The 22,869-nt window shown below is 41.8% G+C and overlaps 2 protein-coding genes across 2 annotated transcripts; both read right to left on the bottom strand.

The window, feature by feature from the left end:
* Positions 1–154: 154 nt before the first annotated feature.
* On the bottom strand, positions 155–9,719 carry nelfb (negative elongation factor complex member B). The gene is made up of 13 exons (XM_041937446.1): positions 9,496–9,719; positions 8,532–8,692; positions 8,338–8,437; positions 6,344–6,574; positions 6,066–6,251; positions 5,827–5,939; positions 5,629–5,731; positions 4,941–5,036; positions 4,666–4,808; positions 3,462–3,568; positions 2,475–2,616; positions 1,394–1,502; positions 155–633 (listed from the first exon to the last, which is right to left on the bottom strand). The coding sequence occupies exons 1-13, from the start codon at positions 9,595–9,597 to the stop codon at positions 475–477; spliced, it is 1,752 nt and encodes a 583-aa protein (XP_041793380.1). The 5' UTR covers positions 9,598–9,719; the 3' UTR covers positions 155–474.
* Positions 9,720–14,104: 4,385 nt separating this feature from the next.
* On the bottom strand, positions 14,105–22,423 carry LOC121606541 (ectonucleoside triphosphate diphosphohydrolase 2-like). The gene is made up of 9 exons (XM_041936912.1): positions 22,268–22,423; positions 20,581–20,698; positions 19,916–20,066; positions 19,622–19,781; positions 17,643–17,870; positions 16,655–16,927; positions 15,037–15,156; positions 14,686–14,820; positions 14,105–14,572 (listed from the first exon to the last, which is right to left on the bottom strand). The coding sequence occupies exons 1-9, from the start codon at positions 22,382–22,384 to the stop codon at positions 14,381–14,383; spliced, it is 1,494 nt and encodes a 497-aa protein (XP_041792846.1). The 5' UTR covers positions 22,385–22,423; the 3' UTR covers positions 14,105–14,380.
* Between the last annotated feature and the right edge of the window lie 446 nt (positions 22,424–22,869).

The raw sequence follows: 22,869 nt of genomic DNA, 5'->3' as shown, positions 1-22,869 counted from the left end.
CTCTTTCACACTGCCCACGTGTGTTGTGCGGGTAGTTGCCAAATGAGGTCAAGATGCTCTAAGTGTGGTGGAATCTGTACAGAGGTGTTGCATCGCTGCATGAGATGTGGCATCTTGTCCCTTTGCATGGAACACAGCAACACCACTTTGTATTTCTACATAATCATTTATTTACAGGTTTGTTGCACTACTGACACAATTCAAATATAACACAATGACAGCCCAATTACATATGAAAATACTGTATATTTGGACAATAATGCAAGAGCACAAAGTTTAGAAAAGTACTGCTCCCCTCCCTCCCCGCATCCTGGAAGACCCTCTCAGAGACAAACATCTAAAGAAAATAAACCTCCATGAAAAATCATACAAACAAAAAATACTGTAAAATGTCCAGTTCAGTCCAAATGATGGCTGCATTTACAGACAGTCACTGACAGAGAAGTCTGGTTTTCTCTCTGCGTCTGCTCTGCCTCAGAGAGGCGTGGTTGGGGTGGAGGCGGTGGTGGGGACGGTCACCGGGTGCAGCCCCAGATCCAGGGATGGAGTTTCTTCAAGTGGTGGAGGGCTCTTCTTCTGGGCCTCCAGCTTCTCTGTCAGCTGGGTGAAGAGCTCCTTCACTGGCTCGCTGCTCTGTGGTCACCAGGCAGAGTGTCAGTACATAATATTTTCAACCAGCCCAATATGTATGTAACATATGTACCACCCAGTCTTCTATGATGAGTGCACTTGAATTATTGGAGTTATTAACAAGAGCATTGCCAGAGAAGAAATAACTGTGTTCAATTCAATAAAAATACTGATGGATGTGATGTTCCCCTCCCCTGTGATGCTAATGGATAGGTTCACTTGTATGCACGTCAATTACTTAACCTGCCAGCTGAGAGGGTGACAAAGGCAAATGTTTTTCAAGGTTTCCTTTAGGCCGCTGGCAAATCACATGTAACAGTGATTTCGCCAAAAGACAAAAGTAACTGGGGCTGCAATTTTAGATGAGACGAGGAGTGAAAAATCTTAGACACGTCTGCATGCAGCGAAGGTAATGCTGAAATCATCCCACCTCCCCTCGACAAATAAATCCCAATAGGGCTTTACTTTAGATTGATATTTCTGCGGCATTTTAAAATACACTGGCTTTTGTGTGATGAGACAGTTATAAGCTTCCAAAAATGTCATTGGAAAATTTTGAAAAATTGCACATGGTGAGTATGGATAAATACTGTAGAAAGTAGAAAAAAATGCATAGGTTTAGTACGTTAAAAAATAAAAATGTAATATTGCACAGAATATCACTCTGACAGCTGCTGGAATAAAGGACCTGCAGTGAAATCTTTCTGATTCTACCCATCACTACAACCTTCAGGCATAAGCTGAATACAGAAATAAAGCCAACCTGCTTTGGAGGTTCAAGAGTTTTCATCAAGGTTTCCATGTACGATGGCAGCACCTTGTGCTGTAGATGCAGTAACATCCGGAGGGTGTGCCGATGGACGTTCTCTTTACTGGAAAATATTCAGACAGAAACAAAAACCATCAGGAGTATGGAAGCAAATAAGGGTGATTTATATTTGCAGAGGTAAACCACCTTTTGCGTGCATGTGAAATAACTGTATGCATATACCTGAACGTGTGAATTCAGAAGAAAAAGGTTTGGACATGTGTAATAAAGTTACATTCTGTTTATGTGTGAAAAGGTTTTGTGCACACAGACTTGCACATATACAAAATTTTGTAGCCATAGAAATATTTTGTGGATGTGGAATTAATATTTGTGCAGGAATATTTTGAACAGTGAGGTTTCACAAAGTCCGAGAGGCAGACCCACAAATGTCCTATCTGTGTATGTGACCTGAAGTATACAAGCTACAAGATACAAGCACCAATTCTGACCCTGTTTTTACTTCTGAGCTGACCAGCCAATTAGCACGCCCACTGACCATCCAATCAGAGGAAGCCAAACTGTCCAATCAGAGGGCAAAAGTTTCCCATGTTGACTCCAGCATACTCCAGAAGGAAAAGGTTACCAGAATGAACCTCTTAGAAACTTATTGCACATATGCAAGTTATACTTATATACAATATATATAAGAATTATACGTTTTTACACATGCACAAATATTTCTACAGCTGAAAAATTCTATCACATATTCACAAACATTTTTCTTTTATGCATTCACATGTTCAGGTATGTGCACACAATTATTTCGCATGCAAAAAGTGATCTACAACTGCATGCTGGGAAATTATTTGTGAGCAGCTTTTCACAAGCTCAAAATATGAATGACCCTATTTGCCTCCATACAGGAGGCAAGGCAGAGATGCTTGAGCTCAATGTATCAAGAACATTGGACACTTGCACCTGATTCAGTCCACTTTGTGTTTTATGCTGATAATGCACTAAAATGATGTGGAACGTATAAGGCTGACTGCACTGACTCTGGTCATGCAGTTAGGATCTGCTACAATCAACCCACCTGGAAAAAGAAGTTAGAAGGAAGCCATCAAAGACAACTGAACAAAACTCTTCAGATCCAAACTCATCAGAGAGCAGCGTGAGGTGTCCAGTCAGAAGGTGCAGGAAGATGTCGCCAAAGGCCATGTCATTGTAGGTCTCCACTGTGGAGAACAGCAGAGATCCAACTCTTTACTATGACATGTCTTCAATCACAAAACAAAGAGCAAGTTAACTGGGAACCTGGAACAAACGTGAAAACAAAATGAAGAAAACTAGAACTACTGCCTCGTGGTGGTCTGCCTCTACCAACCAATCAAGTTACATTTACATCCATGTCTGTCCAGATTTATATAATATATGTGTGAAGACTTTAAAGGAATTTAGTAAAAGGTATTAATTGTATTTTCTGTTAAATGGAAGTTGTCACTATATTGACATGTATGATTCCAGCGAATCATTTCCAGAGACAAACATGCTGTCTTCACTTAGAGACAGAGGACTGACGGAGAGCTTCATCACATGGAGCAACAACAATCACCTGAAGCTCAATATCAGCAGAAACAATGAGCCTGTGGTAGAATACAATGCTGCTGCTGCTGCTAACAGCTACAAACTGTAACACATGGCAGCTTCACACACATGTTCAGCCTGACAGCAAAGAAGAGTTTGTGTTCAATAAAGGCCAGAAAAGTGTTTTTGCCGAACGTTATGATGTCACAGTGAAATTGACCTTTGACCTTTTGGATATAAAATCATCACTTCATCTGTGATGTATAAGACCTACCTGTGAGACAGTTGTGTGAAGTGTTGTCATAATTACCATATTCATTTTAGAGTTATGGCCATAAATCTGTTGCATGTGAGACCTTTGACCCCCAAAATCTAATCAGTTCATCCCTGAGTAAAAGTGGACCTTTGTGCCAGATGTAATGAAATCCCCTCCAGGGAATTTTGAAAGGGCTTCGGATCATATGGTTTCTGATATTTCAGGACTTCTCATACTCACCCAGGGCAGGTAGTAACCTCTGTAAGGCATTCTTGTTCCTCAGTTTGGCAATGTGGAGGACGTAGTACAGACCCATTTCACAGGCCACTCTGTTGTCCTGTAGGTACCTGAGGTGGAGCAGCACACAGTCACAATCACAACACTTCTCTCTGGGGCATTTTTCACAATTCACATCAGGCGTTTCAGCCCCGACTGAAGGAACACCACAAAAAGAACTACCTGTGGGCTACAGTCGTGCTATTATCCAGATAAGTGGTCTCATACAATCTGCAGTGGAGGTATACACACAGCGTCAAGTCTGGAAAGACTTTACTCCTGCTAATGAACACAGCCTTGCTGTATTTCTTGGTTTGCTTTAAGAGATAACTTGACCCCCGTCATGTCAGAAAGATTAATGCCAAATTTGACTTTAGCAAAAGCTGAATAGCAGTAATCTGAGTGAAGGTTAGTTGCCCTTTCTCAGTTTACATCTGTTGTTTATTGGTTATGAAGCAGTTGTGAGCCCGCAGTTGCTACACCCCTCTTTAAACCTCTCATATTTTACTGATCAGCTGATCATATTTGGCATCTTCAGAATTGAAATAAATGTATTTTCAAAATTTATTTTACCAGAAGTCCACATTTACATAATTCATCATAAATCTTGAATGCCAACTATTGATTTCAAATCAAAAAGTCCTTTACACTGGACACAAAATGAGCAATATGTCTGTATTCTAAGCTAATGAAAGAGGCAGATACATGGAAGGAGTACAAAAACTCAATCCACATATTGAATTTCCAAAGATATCAAAGAGACCAAAGCAGCAAATCCGTTTTCAGAGGCTGGGACCAGAAAGAGCACTTTTCCTTGAAAAATCACAGACTTTAATGATTCATTCATTATAAAACAGTTATCAAGTAATGTTCCACTCATACCAGATTTAAGTGACTGACTGACAACAGCAGCAAAAGCTGAACAAATTCAGTAACAGATATAAATAATTGTTGTGTTATTATTTAGTCTTTAAACTCTACTTTCACCTTCTGTACTAGCACTGACTATGAGAGTGAAAGGGGAAAGTCTGCTTGTGTTGTTCTCTCATGGGAGTAAACTGTTGCAATAAATACATACATTACATATCTGATACAAGCAAGCAGACGCCGCTACGCACAAAACAGCTTCCTATGAGGTCACGTTATATCGTCTGCTGCAGTGCTGTACCTGTTGAAGGCATCTGGCAGGGTGGTGGGGTATGTCAGCGAACTCTTCTCCTCACTGGGAAGCTTCTGTTCCACCGTGAAGGTGTGATCATCAACAACCACTGACATCATGGCAGGCAGGAAGCGGGTCACCACCTCCAGATCCTGAGAGCGGGCACACGGGCAGTCCAACGAACGTCAACCACTTACAGCCAATTTATAGAAGTGCATTGCAATGACAGTGAAAAAGACTCAACTCTGAACCATTTCCATACAGATTTTAGCAGTGAAACGTACCAAACGAGGCTCTTTAAAGACCTGGCTGTCGATCATGTCCCACGCCCCTTGACCCAGTGACAACATCCTCAGCAGCAGCATCAGGTCTGGACTGTCCTGTTCACAAACACAGACACTACGACTTGACATTCTGTTGACACATTGGTGTTAGACTACAGTCTGTTAGACCTAGAGTTCACACACACTGTAAAGACGAGAACGCTGAAATATTGTTACTGTGTTTGGATTTTTGAAAGAGTGTTGGCTGAGGGTGTTTATATATACAGCTTACTACAAAACCAAAGCTGATGTTAGTCCACACATCAACTCTTAAGAGCCTACTACTGTTCAAACAATTAGTCGATTAAGCAATTAGATGATCAATTTTGATCATCGGTTAAGCTTTTGTTGGTTTCGGCTTCACAGATGCGAAGATTTCTGGTTTATGTCATCATGGATTGAATATCTCAGACAAAAGAAGACATCTCCTCAGCTTTAAATCTTTACATAAACACACAAATCATCTTCTAACTTCAGGAAGAATCACTACATTGTGTCCGTCCATGTTGTCTTGCTCTGTGTCTTCTTCCTTTTCTCTGCTGGCTACACTGCTTGCTTTCACCGCCCCAGCTGTCACTCAGTAGAACGCCACGACACCATCAGTGTGACGGTGTAGCTTGTTGCCTGTGGCTTGTGCACAGTAGCTCACCCTGGGTAAAGCGTCCTGACTCAGCAGCTCCTGCAGGTTCCTCATGATACTCAGGACCAGGGTGTTACAAGCAAACGGGTCACACAGAATCATGGACAGGTCCCTGGAATGGACAAAAATGCTCCAAAGATTAATTCATCCATTAATTACAGATGAACAGCTCTGTTCATGAACTCAAAGCGTCCCTCCATCACTTACCCAAGGACTTGCTCTTGTCCTTTCTTCACGCCATCCAGGAAACCTTGCAGCTCTCTGGCTCTCTTGCCGTCCACAAACTTCTCACGGATGCAGGCGTCTAAACACCAAGTGAACTGTCACAGCACACACACAGACACACAAAAGAGAGAGACATGAACACAGGAAATACAGAGTTTGGGGCTCTTCAGTGATATGACGGTGTTACTAAACTGATCCGCCATCAGCGTTTGTGTGCTTACCTTATGGCAGGGGTCAACGGAGCAGATCTCACTGATGTCCAGGTCGTGAAGGGACATCAGCAGCTCTGCTCTCAGTGTGCAGTAGTGGACGTTTCGAGTCCGCAGGAAGAGTGTTCGTAAAAACTGCAGCACCATGTCGTACAGCTTCACGTTCTTGCCAATCATCTGGGTCAGCTTTAGGACCACCTACAACAACAGAAGCGTTTCACAGCAATGGCATCACGTCTCAAAGACTGGTTAGCGTTCACCGGACCGCTGATCTGATGGCTGTGGCTCACCTCGCCTTGCCGTCGTGTTTTGGGAGAAGGGCTGAAGAAGTTGTGCAGGATGGAGAGGTCGCTGCTGAACAGAGCCGCTTCCTTCTCCACGATGTACTGCTTCAGGAGGGGTGAGACTTCATCCCCGAACAGAGCCTGGTTGTCCTGCCAGATCTGCCTTTTCACCTCCACAGCACACACCTTGTACAGCTCCTTGTCAGCCATCACCAGCTTCAGTTTCTTCTCCGGCACCTGAAGGAGGGAGCATGTGATGAAGATTAAGGGGGGTTCTTCTCCTTGTGTGAAAGCAATTCAAAGATGGTTCAATTTGCTCTATGCCAAATTATGTTAGGTACGGATAACGAATCCAAAGGTAAAAGCTTTGTAAGTGTGTTGGTAAGGTGCCGTTCCACCATTAGCCTCCACGACAGCTGCAGTGCTCCTTTTTATTGATTCTCCAACTGTGTGGAACTGGAGGGACAGACAGCAATTCTTCCAGAAGATACTATTCAGGTTTCCTTTTTTTGTGTCACCAGTGTGTGCATGTTAAAGTAATGTGTGAACCCCTGACAGCCTTACGTGTACTAATTAAGACTAACAAAGCGCTGTTGAAAGTGACACACTGAGTTTGACGTAGGTCTACTGAACCAGTGTTCAAGCCATACTGGACTCATGACTCAGCTGCACCAGGTTGAATTCTGGTCGTCACTTGTAGCACAGACTCAAGTCTGCAGTATATTTCCATAAACCACCACAGAAACACACTGACTGACAAAATGAAGTTAAGTCTCTCTCTCTGTTTGTCTTGCTTCCTTTTTTCTTTCTGTCTTTGTCTATTTAGGAGTAAATTATATGACTCATCAAGTAAATTTCCAACCCTATTGACTGCTCTGTGAAAACATGCTAAGTATAGCCTGACCGATACCGGATTTCAAAGCTGGGACTGATATCATCTTTTGGGAATAATTAAAAAAAAAAAAAAAAGATAATAGATAAAGTCATACTGATTGGAACATTTTACTATGTAAACATAAACTTGTCAGTGATCTCACATGGAAAAAAATATGTAATAGAAAGCGGGTTGTAAATGTCCTCAAACCCTGCTTGGCATTTCTATACTGTACTTTGTGGCTTCATATTGGCTGACACACTCACCACTACTGATAATGTCTGCAATAAGCTTATATTGACCGATATATCTCCCTGGTTGATTCATTAATCGGGCTCTGATCCTCAGACTAAAAGTTGCTTCTAACTGCTCCAAGTTAGGAGGAACCAACAGTTAGGGGTGTGCGAGTGCTCATGTTAATACTCCTTAATTTTTGGTCTAAAGGTAATTCAGAAAGTGTCTTAATGCTAAAAGCAGCTCAAAAGGCTGTGAGAAGTTAGAGGCAGCCTGGAGGACTCCTGAGTGACTGGGACCTGCTCATAGTCAGCTGCTGCAGGTATGTGTCCCATCACATCAGTGTTTTTGAAAAAAAAAAAAAAAAAACCAAATGAACTTTAAAAGCAGTTTTAATTCTAAGTTAATTAATAAAGATTGAGTTAGCTCTGAAACCCATTAAAACAATCAAATAACACCAGAGATAATGGTTTGCACAACTCTGCACTAAGTATCTCTGCATGTCAGGATTATTCATCTGACCACAAATGTGCTCTTCAGTCATCAGATTGTTTAAGAGTTCATTAGATATACATTAAATAATTACCAACCGCAATACACACTTATTACACACTTATAGTTTTTCTCTAATTGGAACTCAGTGTAGAGAAGTGTGTGTGACCAACAGTTAAAAACAACAGTAAATGAAGCTTATTTTATGGTCATCAGCCCAGAGGCCCTGCTTTGTGAATATGGACCCTGGTCCCCTTAGCAGCACTTACTGCACTGCCTATGACTGTACACTGCCTGTGACCCAGCAATACTGGCTAAATATCATTACTGCACATACTCTAGTAGTGTAAAGCTATTTTCAGTTTTCAAAAGAAAAAGTAGAAGCTCTAAAAGGACTTGCCTTGGGTAGATGCTTCAGCACCTGCATTACTACAGGCTGAATGGATGGCATTTTGACAAGGGGAAAGCTCTTCTCCAGCAGCTCTTCCAGTTTCCCGTATCTGTAGGTGGAGTGAAAGAAAACAGAGCACAATAGCATCCCATCTGGTTCCATCGCAAAATATTACTCAAAGTCAAAAACAAGCCAGGACAGACCTGTCCTCTTCCTTGCTCTCTGCAATGGTGGCGACTCGCTCCATCAGCTTTTCTCGAAGCTCGTCAAAGACAGACTGGTGGAACTCCAGCCGAGGCGTTCCATGGAGGTCAAGGAAGGGCAGCGCCGACTGGAGGGTCGGCAGCAGGATGCCATTTTCCATCTGCGGTCATGTAACATCATCAGGGGTTAATTCTAGCTGTAGCTGGTCGATTCAGAGCAAACTGAATAAATGCTACCTCGCATATATTTATATGTCAGGTAAGAAATACTGGGACAAAAATCAGGAACAAAAGCACAATAATGATTCTTAGATACATAAAACTATAACTTATTATGCATTCATTATTTACTATGTAAAGTTTTTTCACAGCAAAAAAAACGTTAACATTATGGCAAATGCTTAATTGACAAAAAGCGAAGAATCCAATGAATGAAATAAAAAGGAGAACCACTAATATTTTATCATTAACATACCCAAACATATTTAGGAAAAGGAATCTGCAGTGTGAGTGTTTCCCTGTGTCTGTACAGCTGGTTGGAGGTGAGTATTTTAAAGTCAAGTCTCTGTTTGCGAAAGACATCAAACACTCAACAGGTCGCAGAGCTGTAGCTGTAACGACGCTCTCACCGGAACTCGTCCCGTTCGCCTCCTCGTCCGTCCGGGACACTGTGTGCCGGTGCAGCCACTGAAAACCTGCACAGGTTGAGCTAACCTGCAACAAACTCCTCTGGCTATCGCTGCCATTTTTAATCGTGACCAATTCGGTAACTTAGTATCGCTATATTTATACTGCACAGGATATTAGCTCTTAAAATCACAACATATGAAGTTACCACTTTCATTTATATGTTTTGCCGACTACTGAAAACGTGTTACACATTGCAGCCACATTTTATTTTTTCCTTGCATTGCAAGTTTTAAAATGAGCTAACAGTAGCGAAGAATTTCTAACACAGCGTTACCTGAAACTGATCGATGGCTTTCAGAGGCTCTGTGCAGTTGGTGAGAGTTTCTTTCAGATCCTCTCCGTTGGATATCCCGAGCTCAGGCAGCCCCGCGAACATGGTCGTTTCAGTTCGATCATCAACTTTAAGGTTTGGGAGTGAGTGAAGTGTTTTACCGTGGAAATGTGTAACCGAAACGAGAGCAGCAGGCTACACAGTGAGCCAACACATAGCGCTCTCCGCTGTCAATGCAAACTTCCTGTATTGCAACTTTGTACGTAGTCCGTCTGAAACACTCGTGACAAAACGGTTCCCTGCCTCATTCGTGCTCTGCGGGAAACAGAGGACATAGACTCGGTTTAAGTTGTTATTTGTACCGCTGGACTTGCTCTATTGATTTAATCCTGAACATTAAACTTGTCACTCATTTGTCACTCATTTGTGTTTGTCAATGATGATCATAAACGTGTTTAGAAATGATAATGATGACCACAAACAGTGTTCCACAGAAATTTAAAATCGCTGTTTGTTGCCTTTAAATGATTTTGCGCTTGGAGATCGTATTCATCGCGTTTACTGTTGACCATTTGTTCAATTTGCCGCTGAACATATTATAGACAAAGACGGCGCCATTGAAAGAGCTGCGACACTCTTTAATCTTGCCGCCACGCGGTCACGTGGCTCACGGAGCTCTAGGCAGCTACAAACCAATGGGCGCGTGAAGCCGGTTGTATTATGTCAAGCTGCTCAGACAGCAGCTGCGACTGCAAATGCAGCGATTTTCACTCAGTATTAACGTATAACGTGCTCTGGTTGCTATGTGACGTTGACTCCACGTATATTCAACAGTGTTTTTGTGGGCAGTGAGAGACAGCATCTATCACTTTATCTGTGTTTAGTTTTTGAAGGAAGAGGAACTGCTCCCATAACCCACACTACATATCCAGCAGTGGTGGAAGGTAACTGATGAAGTGCTGTACTTAAGTACAGTTTGAGGTACTTGTACTTCACTTGAGTATTTTCTTTCTGCAACTTTCTACTTCTACTCCACTACATTTCACAAGTGCATAATGTACTTTTTACTCAACTACATTTACAACTTAAGTTACTTTGCAGATAAGGTAAGGTAAGATTAAATTTAATTCATCTGAAATCCGAGTGTTACAGGAAGCAGGCAATAGCAGTCAGATAAAAATTGACTATAAATATACATATATATATATGCATTTTATACAAGAACTATAAAAAATATCACCATGAAAAATATACTGCCAAAAACTCGACAAGAATTTCACAGTTTTAACAGAAATTGCGCATGGTGGGTACAGATAAGTTTAGTCCAGTGTTTACTCTGTTGCAAAGTAATATATATATATATATGTCACAGCAGAAAAAGGTATGTATGCATAGGTTGCATGCTTTGTATTGTAGCTCCATATATACCAGCTGCAACATTAATGTATGTAGTCATGTATCAATAATTATAATTCAGTAATATAATAGATGTTATTCTGAAATGGGCCATTCTGCAACATGAGTGCTTTTACTTTTTCTACTGTAAGTTTATTATGATGCTAATACTTCTTTTTGTATGCATTAACATTTTTCCCATGCATCTATGGTCAGAATGACTCTCACCCTCATATTAAGACATTCTCTTAAACATGCACAGCAAGTGAATATGAATGAATGCCAACAACTGCTCAGTTTAAGGCAAAAGGAAGTTTGTTTGCTAGTGTAAAATAAACAAGGAAACTGTTTGCATTCAACAAAACGTTTTATTCTGTAATATATGCAGGTGAGGTTTTCCTTGAATGGTCAGAAACTCATTTGACTTCCTACAGAGAGAGAAAAATGGCAGAAAGCAGGGCAGGAAAGACATACAAGTGTTCAGGACAGCCATTACATTCTTCTACCACAACTGTAGGAAGAAAAGGAGATGTGGATGCTGGACTGTGAGCTCAGTAAACTTCACTGGATGATCACTGCTCCAACATCTCCAGACACACACACAAGAATTACAGAGCAAAAACATTCACACACCACCAGTAATGCTAGTGCTACTTGAATATATTGGTGAGAGTGTTCCAGACACAGACCACGTCATAGACCCAGAGGAGACCGGGTCCTGAGTCGAGTCCAGCCTGTCACTGCTGGAGAGAACTGAGAGAGGCCAAGAAAGAAACAGTGTTCAGATTAATACACTGAAGGATGTAGAGTAAGATTACAGAAGTGAGAGTACACATTATTCATCACAGGAGGCCCAGTGCAGAATCTGAAACTAAATAATGACTTCAAGTTCAGACTCTCATCTTAAATATGTGAATATATATAGATGTATCAAGTGAACCATTTGACAGTGTACCAAATTCACAGGCACACTTGGTACTTGGTTGCAGATTCTTTGAATTTGATGAACGAATAATAAATACCCTCATACTAAAGCTGAACTTGTTTTATGTCACCTATAATGTTCAGGTTCTTCATGCTGTCATACAGGTGTTAATTCAATCATATGTTTAAGCATGGAGGTTATAGTTCTTGATGGTGTTGTACTGAGCTGCATTACATCCAGAGGTGTTTCTAATTCTTCCCCCCTTCATGTACTGCATGTAAATAGAAAAGACAAAAAAATTAGAAACACGTCTCAATATAACGTAATTCAGTACAACACCAGCTTTAACTATGACCTCAGTAATAAACGTAAAATTGAATTTGCACATTTCCAACTCTCTCAACAAAAAACTACAACAAATTGTAAATTTCATAAAAGTAGAGTTCATGGCTGTTCAACACTTTTTGATCATCTCCTAAAGACAGGAATGAACACGTTGTCTTGAGATAATGTCAAATTAAATGTAATCCAAAAAATACTTAGGTGACATTGAGCCCAAAATGACACAGTAATGTTCTCTTTAGGTTTTACATACTCTTTATGTACACATATAACTGTTTAATTAAAGATGGACTACGGTTCCAACTGCACAGTAGAGCTGTCCTACTCACTGACAGATATCCTTCTTTCAGGTGTTTATATTTCTTTACACAGAAGGATGATCGAGGGAAGGATCTCACACTGCTGACAGCTGCTGACAGCTGCTGCTGCTGCTGCTGAGAGGATGCTTTGTGTTCAAAGCAGTAGTGTTCATGTGCTTCTTTCACAGAAAGCTAGAAACGAAAGTATGAAAACTTTCTCTCATTTCTGTGACATCCTCACAAGCCTACACGCCATGTTTTCTGAGAAACAAAACGAAACTTTCACATAGTCACAAGAAGCCAGAAACATGAGGAGCTCTGTCGTGTATTCTGTCCAACAACTATTAAAATTGTGTCTTCAGTTTTGTGATTATGCACAAGCAGCTGGACTGAGAGACAGTTTTGAGTACAAGGGAGAGTAAATACAATTCCATGTGTCTTCTCTCCCTGGAGCTGGTCCCACCCAAGGCTGTCCAGTCTTGGGACTGGGACTGCAATAAATTCTGCCTTCGGGAAGTGCAGGTTTTTTTTCTTTTACATACCTTGTTACTTTTTGGATCCTTTGCAGATAACTGACTTACAACGTCATCAAAGTCAGCTCTTCAACAGGGCAATATATGAAATGATTAGCTATCTGCAGTGCTACGTTCTTTTTCCTGTGATCATCACCATTAATACTGCTGAACTGATGGACTGGCTAACACACGATGCGTTTAATGACTAGATACAAGCTAGCCATGTTATCTAGTTGAGCTAATGTTAGCTACCAATCGTTGTTATCAGGTGGACTGAGGTAGTTGCTACTACTGAGGCAGCAATGAAGTGTCGCTAATGTTACCAACAAATCTGATAAGTGAAGATGAACTTTGTATGCAAATGAACACAGATGACTGCAGTAAGTTAATCTGAGGTAAATGTAGGCCAGCTGACATCTGGTAGATGTCAGCTAACTGCAATCAGTATTCAACAAGCTATTGTCTTTCAATAAACATGAACTAAAGCTGGCTACATAAAATACCGCTATTGACTAGACCAGGCATGTCAAACTCATTCCATAAAGGGCCGTGTGGCTGCAGGTTTTCGTTCCAACCAAGGAGGAGCACACCAGGCTGGAATCAATTAATCAGCTGATCTCAGTCTTTAGCTGATAACTAAGTGATCCCTTGATGTTGATTGGTTGGCCTGGTGTGCCCTTTCTTGGTTAGAACAAAAACCAGCAGCCACACGGCCCTTTATGGAATGAGTTTGACATGCCTGGACTAGACGGATGAAAGGTCAGCTAATGCATTAAAAAGACAAGTGAGCGGCTGTGGGAATGTCCTCGCCAACCATGGTGAATACAGTAAAACTGAAAACCCAGAAACATGAATGTATACCCAAGCAGTCCCGGTTACACCAAAAGACTTCAATGTGACAGACTCAATCAGCTGATTCAAATGAAAAAGTGTGCCTAAAACACCTGTTGTAGAAAAATGCCTCTGCCATGACCTCAGCCGAGGACTCGTGTGAATGTAAATTACTTGAATTTTGTTCCTGGCAGTGTTTGAAGCACATGTGGGCTGTTTCTGTCAAAACAAGGAGAAAACAGGCAGTGATGCGCTAGTGTGGTCATCTTCAGTGGGTGTCATATTACACAATGAATGTTTTCACATTTACAAAGAATATGTTTTATTCTGTAGATTCATTTTACACACACCAGTGTGAGCCTTCACATGGAAGCAGGAAGTCTCCGGATTTGCTGTGAAAACTGTGGAGGACATGTTTAGCTGCTTTGTTGGTTTCACTTACATGCACACACACAATAAAGTGCAACAAAAAATCAAAAATGCTCTTGCAATGTTTTACTTTTTCAAAAGAGAATAAAAGCTAAGAGGAATATTAATTGGACTTCGAGGTGTGTCACCTTTGCTCTTACACCGAGCCTTCTTTAGTTATTGTGTTTCTTTATAGCAATCAGTGCGTATCCCAGTGCAGCGAGGAGGAGGAGGATGAAGAGGAAGAGAATGCCAGCCCAGGGCCCAAAGGGCAGAGCCTTCATCAGTCCAAGTCTCTCTGCTGGTATCATATTACTCTGACTCAGCATGTACCCCAAGGCCCAGCCTACAGATGCTCCTCCAGCCTGTGGAACAAGAGGGGAGCCACTGAAATAATACCGCAGCACACAGGGCTCAGTCTCTGCACTGAAAGCCAAGCAAAAGGTCAACAACAATGTTCATTTCATTTATTCCTGACCGTTTTTTCAAAAGAGATGGAAGGAAGGGAATGCTCATCGAAACGGTAGCCTTCTGTTAAGAGGACCTGGATGAAATTCGAGACGGCGCAGACATTCTTCATGTATTTCTCTGACTGCTTTGTCTTTGCAGTCATCTGCGAGTGGAAATACAGTGGGTTAAGATTTTTACCATGTTATTCAAATCTCAATCCCTTTCATCTCGTCTGTCATCAGTGTAGAAATACCTACAATATTTAATAGCAAATAGCAAATAATAATGTTTTTTTGGCTGGAATAATGTCTGAATGAATGAATGTGAGAGTCCTGAAGTATTAGGAGCCAGACTGGGAGAGCGGTGTGCTACAGAGTACCTCAGACAGGGTCATGCTACAGATGACTTTGATCGCCTCCTTCAGTTGACTGGGGGACCTGATGGGCATGTCAGTGAGGCGGGTGATGTAGCTGTGAGTGAAGAAGAAGGCAGAGAATGCCTGTGGAGAAGAGGAAACACTCCAGAGTCACACATTCATCCTGAGTTTTCAGACAAACACACTGTAGTAACTGAGAGCTGAGCACTGTCGTACTGCTCAGGTTGAAATTCACTTGAGTAATCAATCATAAGACAGCAACAGCAACTACTGGGTGGGATACAAAATAATGTCTTTAACAGAAACATCTGTTAGATCCCTTAAGACTTGAAGCAGATTTCTGCATTCTATTCAGTTTTTACATTGTATTGCATCCATTTGGCAGATGCTTTTCCTCAATGTGATGTGGCGGAATTTAGGACCGTTGAACACCAGATGGGCAACTGCATTCTGGAGTAGCTGCAGAGGTCTGGTGGCAGGTGCAGGGGCTCTGGTAGAAAGAAGTTGGAAAGCACCTGGGCCACCTCCCTAGTGTGTAAAGCATGGATCCCTCTGATGTTGTACAGGAGCAATCTACAGGAGCTACTGCCGCCATGTTTGGTGACAATGACAGTTCATCATCCAGGGTCACTCCCAGGATCCCTCGTGTCCGATATATCACCAGCACAGTAAATAATTAGTAATAAGTCAATGTTGATGGACGTTCTCAAGTAAATGTTTAAGAGGTTTACCTTCTGCATTTCTATGGCCGTGGACAGAAATGATGCATAGACATGGGTTTGCAAGGTGTATCAAACTCTAGGCAGGGGGATTTGCTGTTGACCTTTCTAACAGTTATGAGTCTCCAGTCTCACAGTGGTGCTTTGAGCTAAATGCTATCATGTTAGCACTCTAACATGGTCACAGTGATGATGTTAACGTGATGATATTTCACCGGTGTAATTTACAGCAGAGGCTGAATGGGATTTGTTGTCCACATAAACCGAAATATTACACACAAATTCACAAATAAATATTGAGAACCGATGGTTGCGCCACACGAAAGGTTTAGAGGTATGAAGTAGTGACCAGTGAATGTCTGTATTAAAGTTCATGAATTGATCAAAGTCGAGGACAGACAGACTGATGTCCTTGAGCCTTGCTGCTAGCAGTCATGTTGCAGCCCATAAAGCAGCGCCTCCTGCAGGCGGCACCACCAAGCCTGGACAGACGCACTGTCTTAATCATGATGCTGGAGAAAAAAAGTCTCTTCCATTGCTATTATTTAATGGCACATGAGTATTGTGGAGAGGTATGGATGCGTATCCACCACTACAACACTGGCTGTTAAGAGACTGTGGTAGGACAGTAACATGGGGAGGAACTTTTTAAAGTCTTTTGGACATAATCTTGAGCCTGAAAATTATGAATTGAAAATGAAACTAAAATAACTGCCTTGCAACTTCCACAATATTTAGAGCAGTAAAACTGATGACAGTAAGACTGATGACAAATGAGAAGTTGAGACAGCCAAAGAATGTGAGCATAAAATATTTGGTCTGTGAGTAAAAACTATTCTGGGCTTTTCTTCAACTCTTGCCCCCTCAGCTTGTTGCTGTCTCTGTGTAAAAGGCTCCCTCACCATGAATCTTCCTCTCAAGCTGGGCTGGAAGACTCCATCAAAAGAGCACTTGGAGTAGGAGCAGTTGTCAAAGGAGAACATCTTTTTGACGTTGTCCAGGCAGCTCTGGTAGTCTCCTGTACCCACGACCGATACAGACATCCGGGGGTTAAACTGGGCTGGTCTATAGCTCTTAGTACAGGGAGAATCAAAGACATCCTTGCCCAGCTTGACAGATATGTTGAAGTGTTGAGGATAACAGGGATGGTTCACTTGGGTCTTCACACCTTGAGTCTGAAAGAGACAAAAAAGGAAAGTGTTATAATATTCTTTTGTTAAAAGTGTAAGCAAAGTTCATGACACAGCGTATAACTCCAAATAAACTGTAGAATAGGTAAATGTTACCAGCACTTTCAGTGGATGGTAGTATTTATACTCCGTATGTACAATCATACTTTATATATTTCAGTTAAAAGATTGATAAACACGGTTAAATCCAAATGATAAAGTGCACCTTGAGGCACTGAAGAAGCCCAAGAGAGATCATTTCTAAATTTAAACAGTAACAGGTTGTTTTGATATTTTCATCATTTTGGGAAATACACTAATTTGCGCACTTGCCGAGAGTTAGATGAGAAGATTACCATCACTCTCATATCTGTCTGTTATGAAGCTGCCAGCAGCCAGTTAGCTTAGCTTAGCATAAACACTGAAAGCTATTCTAAAATCTGCATCTGCTCCTGCATCATATTCAAAGGCAAGAAGGAGACCAAGCCTATTTCTCAAAATGTTGAAGTATTCAAGCATGTGTGGAGCAGCAGGTTGGTGTAGTTGATGTAGTACACCCTTCTCACGGGGAACTAGTTCAACAGTCCTTGTTGGCAAGTGTACCACAGCAACACAGTGAATGTGATCGAGGAGTAGCTGATCTTGACCTCTGGCCTCTCTGGTGGTCAGGAAGAGAAGCCTTAAGGCAGAAATCATGAACTTCTTGCCGTATGTAAAGTACCGTGATAAGATGAGCCAGCAGCTTCCTCAAGAACTGGTCTTGGCCATAGCACAGGAAGCTTTGGGTGTATAGTCTGTAGGTATGTCCATAAAGCTTCAGCTCCATCACATTATTCTCGTCCTCCACCTTGTCCGAGGTCTCAAAAGTAATCTGAGTCGAAGCTCCGCCTAAATCCAAAGCTCCAATTGTGTCTCTGCCCGGATTCAGCCAACGCCCGGCAAAACCATACTGAGTGGCAAGAAAAGACATGTCAGACACCAAAATCTGAATCGATGTGTAGGACAGTAATAAGAGTAATAATAATGATAACAATGCAAAACTTTATTTGTATAGCACCTTTCATACGTGGGTATAGAGATGGCAGTTTGGAGCAGCGATGCATACTGTATTACTGTAGCTTTTGCCTTCAGACATGACTGAACAACATGTCAAACAAACATTTTCTTTTTGAGCATAACATTGCCTTTAAAGGCAACTCACACCAGGAGCATATGAATTCTTTCAATACCGTAAGTCTACCTATTGTCTTCTATGTCCCACATGACGACAGCATCTTGACGTGTGTCCAGGTAGATGCGTGTCCATGTATGTGCATACACCACTGTCTTTAACCTATTTCCCAGCATTGATTTGCATCAACGCTCCTGAAAAGCTAAAATGTTGCCTGCCGGCATCACAAGATCATAGATACAAACAATGGACTTATTATGGTGTTACTGCTGCATGTAGAATTGTTAAAAAAAAAGGGAACTGAACAGCTTTAGTAATTTATGTCAAATGTATGGACTGGGCAGTCAAGACTTTTTCAGGTATTAACAGTTTCGTGATTATTTTAGTAAGAAAATTAGAGGCTGTAACCCAGCAGAGTCCCCAGCACTAATTCAGGTATTTATGGATGCATACAACTCTGGGAATGTCAAAGGACTTATAAGCAAGTTATATCATGGCATCATTTCACTGAATAAGGACAATACAGACTATGTGAAACATCGATGGGAAAAGGAGTTGAACATTGTGATAACAGAGGACATGTGGCTTAAAGCCTGGGAAGCCCAGTCATCTTCTACCAACTCCTGGATCTGGAGGGACTTCTGTTGGAAAAGTTTAATTCGTTTTTTTATAACTCCCAAGCAGATGTCTAAACAAACTGGAATACAACTGGCCTGCTGGAGAGACTGTGGAGAGACCATGGCAGACCAGACTCATGTATTGGGGTCCTGCCCTCCCATCCAGATTTTCTGGAGGGAAGTGGCTAAAATTATCTCAAAGGTTCTGTGTTTTGACATCGATGTATCATTTTCAACCCTTTATCTCGGAAATATTTCTCATGGAGAGTTAAATAGAGCTGATAATTACCTTTTTGCAGGCAGCAAGTAAAAAAGCCATTACGAAATGTTGGCTCCAGAAAAACGCCCCCACCAGTGATATCTTTGTTAATATAGTAAAACAACTACATGTCCTTGAACAAATGACATACTCAATCCGACTCACCCGAAAGATCTGGGTGAGAAACGATGGCAGAAATGGACTGTTTATTTGGCCAATGAGTGACTCTGTTGTAAATGTGACAATGTTATGTGTATTAAATGTATGTGATGCACATAAAGGATAATTTATCCTTTGGATGTATTGACTATACCCCCGGACCCTGACTGTTTGTTCAGTTGTTATTTGCTTTACGGAAAAAATGAAAATACCAATAAATAAAGACAAAGACAAAGAAAAAAAATCTTTGCTGCCTGGAACAGCACAGGCTTGCCTCTGTGCCTTGGTTACATCTTGTGTCGTTATGACGTGAGTGTGCATTTTATTTTGGTGTGGAATTACAGCATCTTTCAGTCTGTTTTGATGTTACCACTTGCTGATGCTATAATCAGAAAATTTCAATTCAAGCCCCCATAAAGGGTTCACTCCTTCTCTGACTTTGTATGTGCTGAACAGAAAGGGACATGTTTTTAAACAGAATAGTCAAAGCTCACCTTGACAAAGTTTTCAAGTAAGTAGTTGACTGTGACCCAGCCATACGCCCCCTCCTGCTGTCCACTCAGGATGGTTGCCTCTGTGACTATGAAAGGGTAAGACCGCAGTTTGTTTTCCACTTCCTTCAGTACCGTCCGGGACTCTGTGGCATTGACTATGCTATTAAAGAGAGTTAAGAATGAAACTATGTAAAACCCTTCAAATAGCCATATTGATATCCTCATAGGTAATTGATGAGAACAGTTGTAGTAATAATAGTGTGATATCCTGTCTTAACAGGAATTTCTACTGACTTCAGGAGCCTCATGCCTGCAGTAGCTCCCAGAGAGATTGGAGTTTGGTGGTGCCTGAATTTCGGGATATCCTTCAGGGCTTGGTTCAGGCAGGCCTCCAGACTTCTCGCTGCACCACCACGAACACCTGCATAGCTGGATATGCCTCCGCCTAGACAAAAAGAGAAAGCAGTTCCGCTTACAAAGAACTCAGCCTGACCTTGAACAGAAACTGGACTTCCTCATCTGAAAGGATGGATGACCCCTGTGATAAAGGCGCTGGTTTGTGTGTCTAAGAGACTCTGAAAACAAACCAAGGCAAGAAGAGGAATCACTGACAATGACTGGTGAGGAAGTATACCATTTAGGAACAAAGGTCTTGCACAAGACATCATTGGATAAGTTCCTATCAGATATCATTGTGGAAGTGAAAGTAAGAGTGTTTTAACCTTCAGAACAGTCAGAGGTTCAAGGATAAATTATAAAAAAACATTTTTTCACTTACCACTGGTAGCATCAAGTCATACAGATGTTTCTTTTTAACATGACCAGGTTCTGAAAAATCTATTTTGTGGATTGCAATGGAGGCACCCTGCATTATAATGTGATGAAGAATCCGTTTCGGAGCTGGACATCCCAAAACCTGGGCTGATGAAGCCAAAACTATATGCATGGCTACAGCTCACCTTCAATGTTGCACTCGCTGTGCTGGGTAACAATCCCAGTGCCGTTTTGCTTGTCAGCTGGCCATTTGTAGATGTACATGGAGGTGTGGGATGAGCCTGCATCCAGAACGATTCCATACTGAAACAGACAGAGCATTAAATGTCAGAAACATACAGTATGGTGCCTCCAGTACCTCATTTAGCATTCAATATGGCTGCTCAGAAGGTGAACTACCAGGCTATACTGATATATTGCTCTGCTGATGTACAACATTGAGCTAATATAAAGTATGAAATACTTCAGTGCACCTCTGATCACACAGGCTCACTAACCTGCATGGGCAATGCTGGTATGTATTGTGGTGTCTTAATTCATTCAGCCTTGTTGACTTTGTCTCCTCCTGTGTGTTCTTTTGCAAACACAACTTCAAAGCATCACATTGCATTCTTTGCACAGGCAAAGGCAGAATATGGCAGGATGTGATCGATGTATGTACCCTTTCAAAAATGTCTGCATCATTAACAAAAGGGAAACCACATGATTGTGTTCTCAGACAGATTCAGCATGCAAGCCGCTTCTGTCTTCTCACGCTGTCTGTTTCATTTTTTTCATTCTGTCGAGTCACCAGTGCTCTGTGTCACTTCCTTAGGCGGACCACTGGACCTCTGAGGCTGACATCTACTGCATGTCAGGAAATGTGCTAAAAGCTACAGGTTCCATTTGAAGCATTAACTGACACACAGACTTATGGCCGAGATGTGAAGCTCAGGCAGTGCCTATGATGACGCGCCAGCAGCAGTAACCACTGAAAAGCTTGAATTGGAATGTTTGGTTTTTCCTAACAAAGCTACTTATAAACTCACTGTATGTTAATATTGCATGTCCGTGGGTAGTGACATTTAATATGTAAGGGAATCCATTTAAATAGTCAGTGCTTAAAGTATCACCACACAAAAAACTTTGGGGTGAATAAAATCAAATGTAGTAACACTTAAAACTTAAAATGCATTTTTTGTTTTAATTGTGCAGGCTCATCATAAACCTCATTATCTTAATAGAACTCCCTTGTTTTATTATTTTTAATTATTCGTTTTTGCACATTTTTTCATCTTTATAGGACAGAGTGTGATGCAGAGGCAGACCGGAAGTGGGGGTCGAGGCAAAGGTTGCAGGCTGAACTGAAGCCAGACACGTTGCTTTGCAGACGAAGGCGCGAGGAACGGATGAATGAAGCTCTGACAGACAGACAGAGATGCTGTCCTCTGCATGGCAAAGCGCAAAGCGAAGCGGAGGATATGCCTTTCTTGGCCATTTTTTTATGTAGCCATTACTGCAAAGGCTGAAATAAAATAGAAACATAGGACGAGAGAAAAAAGACCCTCTCAGGGTTCTCCCAATGCCCACCCTTCCACCAAAAAAAAGACAATATCTAACAGCCACAACTCAAAAGCACCAACCTGTTCCGTCCCAAATGAAAAACAAATATAAAGGTCCATCTGAAAGTATTACTAGTAAAAACAGGAAGTAATGTTCAATTTGTTCAAAACAACATAATTATTTTGGTATTTGCATGGAGACAACAGGAGCATCAATCATACTACTACGAGGTTATTACTGCTGAGCGCGTTCATTCGCAGAGTTTTCCAGAAAGCTTTTGGATGCGTCAGTTAGCGCAGAGATGACGCACAGAAGAATGATTTAGTTTACCATGTTTTCAGGAGGCATCTCAATCTCTTTAGCCGGAAGGACCAGCAGCAGAATCCCGACTGTTGCCACTATCAGCAGCACAACCGCCGGAATGGTTTGGGAGTAGTGGAGACTCATGCTGGCGTTGGCTCTGCGCGCGCGGATGCTGCGGACGGCTGTGCAGGAGCGCGTGAGAACTTATTGCCTGTGCAGACGCCCACAGACAGAAAGGGCGTGCGTTAAAGAGTTGACGGCTGGGGGGTCTGCGCTTCCTGCGCATGGTTTGCATGGTAACGTGTCCCACTTCCTCACACCTCTGCTTGCACCCACGCGCGCACGCATGGCACACTTCTGCCAGCAGCTGCATTACTGTGAAACGGCGGGTTTCTTCAAAGAAATGATTAATCGGGCTCGGAATAAAAATGCACAGCAGGCTCACTGGTGTTGTCATTTCGTGCAGCCAGCCCTGATAGCCTTCCAGGTTTCAAGCATAAGAGTTTTCCTCAAGTATCCTTTAGTTCATTACATGCATGTCAGGAACCACTCTGCTCCTTTGATGTGTTTCCTGGCTTTATGACATGAAAAGTGTGCGTTCAATAAAAAAAACAAAAATAAAACAAAAC

Source organism: Chelmon rostratus, chromosome 5 (genome assembly GCF_017976325.1).
Source record: "Chelmon rostratus isolate fCheRos1 chromosome 5, fCheRos1.pri, whole genome shotgun sequence".
NCBI lineage: Eukaryota > Metazoa > Chordata > Actinopteri > Chaetodontiformes > Chaetodontidae > Chelmon > Chelmon rostratus.
Note: the sequence above shows the minus strand (reverse complement) of the source record. Positions and strands in the feature narration are given on the sequence as shown.